The sequence below is a fragment of the Phaethon lepturus genome, unplaced genomic scaffold, assembly GCF_000687285.1.
Source record: "Phaethon lepturus isolate BGI_N335 unplaced genomic scaffold, ASM68728v1 scaffold38977, whole genome shotgun sequence".
In the NCBI taxonomy this organism is placed as follows: Eukaryota; Metazoa; Chordata; class Aves; order Phaethontiformes; family Phaethontidae; genus Phaethon; species Phaethon lepturus.
The window spans coordinates 6,989-10,320 of NW_010550462.1; the positions used below are offsets into that span (position 1 = coordinate 6,989).

Here is a 3,332-nt window from a genome sequence, read left to right on the forward strand (position 1 = left end):
CCACACCCTCAACTTTGTGGGCTTGGAGCCGCTTGATGCGGGGTGGCCGGCGCAGTGCTCAGGGTCCGTCCTTGCCACGCAGGGATCGTCATGTTCGCCGTGGGTGTCGGCAAGGCCGTGGAAGAGGAGCTGAGAGCGATCGCCTCCGAGCCGGTGGAGCAGCACTTCTCCTACTCGGCAGACTTCACCACCATGACCCACCTCGTGGAGAACTTCAAGCTGAACATCTGCCCAGGTGGGTGCCCCTGGTCACACGGGGGGGGTCAGCCCCGAGCCGGGGGAGCCCTCCTCTCTCCGCAGAGCCAGCGGGCTGGTTTGTGTGTCTGTCACCCTGTGTCACGTACCCCAGGGCCCAGCTGGGCTGGCGTGAGCCTGGGCTGTCTCTGGATCTCACCAGCCTGTTGTGGGTACAGAGGTGGGTTTCACGGAGGGATTTGGAAGAGGAGAAGGTGGAGCTGGGGGGTTTAATGCAAAAGTGGGGTTTAATGCATGTGAGCGGCCACCCCAGTGCCGTTGCATGGGCAGAGACTGGAGGTCACACCCTGCCTTGAGGGACGCTGCCCCAGCTCTGAGGATGGCCATCTCGCCCAGGTCTGCGCTTCCGCTGCTGGCTGCAGGAGCATCACGCCAGGCTACTGTGAGGGTCTCCCTGCTCTGGGGCAGGCTGGGGCTCCCCAGTGCTCTTGGCACCCCCAGAGGCTCCCGCGGGGCTGCAGACGTGGGGTCAGCGTCCCTCCCGCTGACACCCTGGCTTGGAAGCGAAGCAAAGCTCCGCACTGGCTATCCTCGGCACGCTGTGGCCGCGTGCGCGGCAGCTCTGTGGGATGCCTGGCGGGATGCCTGGCAGTGAGCTCGCTGGGCTAGCAGGGATGCAGCCTGGCAAAAAGGAGCGAGGCTGGAAAAAGAGTGGAAGATGGGATGAGAGCCACGAGGCTCAGGTCCGGCCCCAGCGGGTGGCTGCAGGGACAAGGGACTCCTGCTGTGCGGGAGGAGGGGAGAGCTGGCCACCGCGGGGCCGTGCCTCTGACTGCACCCAAACCCCCACGGTCACAGAGGAGGGCAAAGGGGAGACGGAGATCCGCAGCCCGTGCGAGTGCGAGGCGCTGGTGCAGTTCCAGACGAACACCGTGGCCATCCTGCAGAGCCTGACTGAGAAAAATATCCTTTGGGGTGATGCCTGGGCTTGCCGGTGTGCAGGGCACCCTGGGGACAGACCGCACGCAGGGAGGGGAGGGATGGATAAATGGGAGCGAGAAAATTTTAGGCTCCTTCAAGGGGAAAAAGCCCTTTGCCCACCAGACTGTCCGGCTCACGCTGTTTCCTTAGCATGTTCACTTGCTCAGATGACGGCCAGACTCGAAGACTTGGAAAAGCAGATTGCCAACAAGAAGTGATGCTGGCAGAGGGCTGCAGCGCTCAGACGGGGCACGGGGTCATATGGTAGCTACGTGGTGTTGTTATTGCTAGGTTATTGTAAAGCATCAGTGTTTGTTCTTGTACCGCAAAATCTCAAGGGGGATGCAGAGCGTATTTAAAAAAAACAAAAATCCTAAAAAAAACCCCAAAAAAGAACCCCCCTGCTGTAAAGCCAGGGGTTCAGCCATCGCTGTTGCCTCATTCCTCCGACCCGGCAGGTCTGGGATGAGGTGGGATGTCTGTGAGGGCAGGCTGGGCTTTGGATGAGGAGACGTGACGCCCAGCCCTTTCCCAGAGCAACTGGGGCGAACCAGCCCCAGCGCAGCTGCCCCGGCCCCAGCGCCCGGCAGCCTGCTTTGCAAGAGTGAAAAAACCTACAGTGATCGCACCCTGAGAGCTTCTGCCACCTCGGCGTCTGCTGCCAAGTGGTGGGGCAGGGAGAGCCGGGCGCCGTGGGCAGCATGCGGGGATGCATACTCCCCGGGGATGCACGGGGCCCGGGTGTGCGCCCATGGGAAAGCAGTGGTAGGAATTGGCAGATCCCCTTGCCCCTGTTTTGGCAGAATTGTTTTGGAATTGGTCATTAGCTTGTTTGTTTTTTATCACATAGCAAAATGGTACTAATTCTTTCTATAAATATCTAAGTGTGTGTGTACATAAATATATATTTTGAGAGCAGGGTAGTGCTATTTTTAAACACTTTTATATACAGAAATTTCTATGCCGACAATAAACACCCTGAAGATTTGTATGACACGTCCTTCTCCTTTCGGCTGGGCTGCAGAGCCACAGAGGCATCTCTGCATCGGAGCAGGGGCCTCCAGCTTTTGCAAAGGTCCCCTGTCCTCAGGCTCGAAAACACCTTTGGGAAAATCCTTGCTCTAAGGCCATCTCAGGATGGCCTCGGCTGGAAGGAGCCAGCACGGCATGGACACTGTGTCACCATTCCCAGCGTTTGCTTTGGAGCCTGTGCTTTGTCGGAGCATGAGGAGCTCAGCATCTGCTTTACGGGGGTGTAAATGTGCCATGTCAGTGGTGCAGGGCCACTTACACCCTTGGGGACATGGTCCTGGGTCATGTCAGCTGGGGGTGGGAGAGCCACTCAGTGCCCTGGCTGGCTGCACGGGGAGGGATGCCGAGGCAGCTGAGGACCCATCTCCCACGGGCGCGTGGCACAGAGGTGTTTTTTTAATCACAGAAGACCCCACGTCCCACACCTGGGGGAAAGGAGGTCTCCCCTTAGTCCTGTCTGCTGCTGGATAGGGATGATGGGTTTTTGGAGGGGTCCTTCATGTACCCACCTTGCTTGCTGGCCCTATATGCAGGGGGTGAGAGCAAAGCGGGGCTCAGAGGAGCTGTTGCTTCTGAACTAGCAATTCGTGCGGGAGGGAGTTGTGTGCCGGGGGGCTCATGGGGCTGCGCAGGGCGCTGAGCAGCCCGGGGCTGGAGGGAGGAGGAGGAGGGAGGAGGGTTACAGCCTTGGGCTTGCACCACTTTGGCACAGGTCCTTTTCCCCCAGAACAGTTAGTGGCTCCGGCACCCACCTTGGCCAATTTGCTTTGCAGACCCTGGGTGTTTCCACTGCCATGAATATTCCTGGTGGGTTTATAGGGCACTTTCGGGGTGGCTGAGGGGGCCACATCCTGCTGGCCCTGCTTCCAGGAGCCGTTTGCTCCATGGGACTCATGTCCTGGGGGGTGTGAGCTGCGATGTGGGAGAGGTTCTGTGTGCTTGAGGCTGGGATTTGGAGCTGAGGTGCAGGAAGCTGAAAGCAGGTCCTGGGCTGGGGTGTGGGGCTTGCTGGGACAGCCCGGGGGAGAGGAGTGGGAAGTGCTCGGGTATTCACTTTACAAGGCGAGGGGTAGCTTCTTCCACATGCAATCGGAAGCAGGTCGGGGGGGGGGGGGGTGGTGGGT

The 3,332-nt window shown here is 59.5% G+C and overlaps 1 protein-coding gene across 1 annotated transcript in view; it reads left to right on the top strand.

Annotated features, from left to right (window-relative positions):
* Positions 1-1,538, top strand: part of LOC104623469 (matrilin-4-like) — a 7,173-nt gene extending 5,635 nt beyond the window's left edge. Inside the window, 3 exon segments of the mRNA XM_010290565.1 lie at positions 83-235; positions 1,054-1,158; positions 1,336-1,538. Of these exon segments, the coding sequence (XP_010288867.1) occupies positions 83-235; positions 1,054-1,158; positions 1,336-1,394 (317 nt within the window). The 3' untranslated portion in view covers positions 1,395-1,538.
* The last annotated feature ends 1,794 nt before the right edge of the window (positions 1,539-3,332 follow it).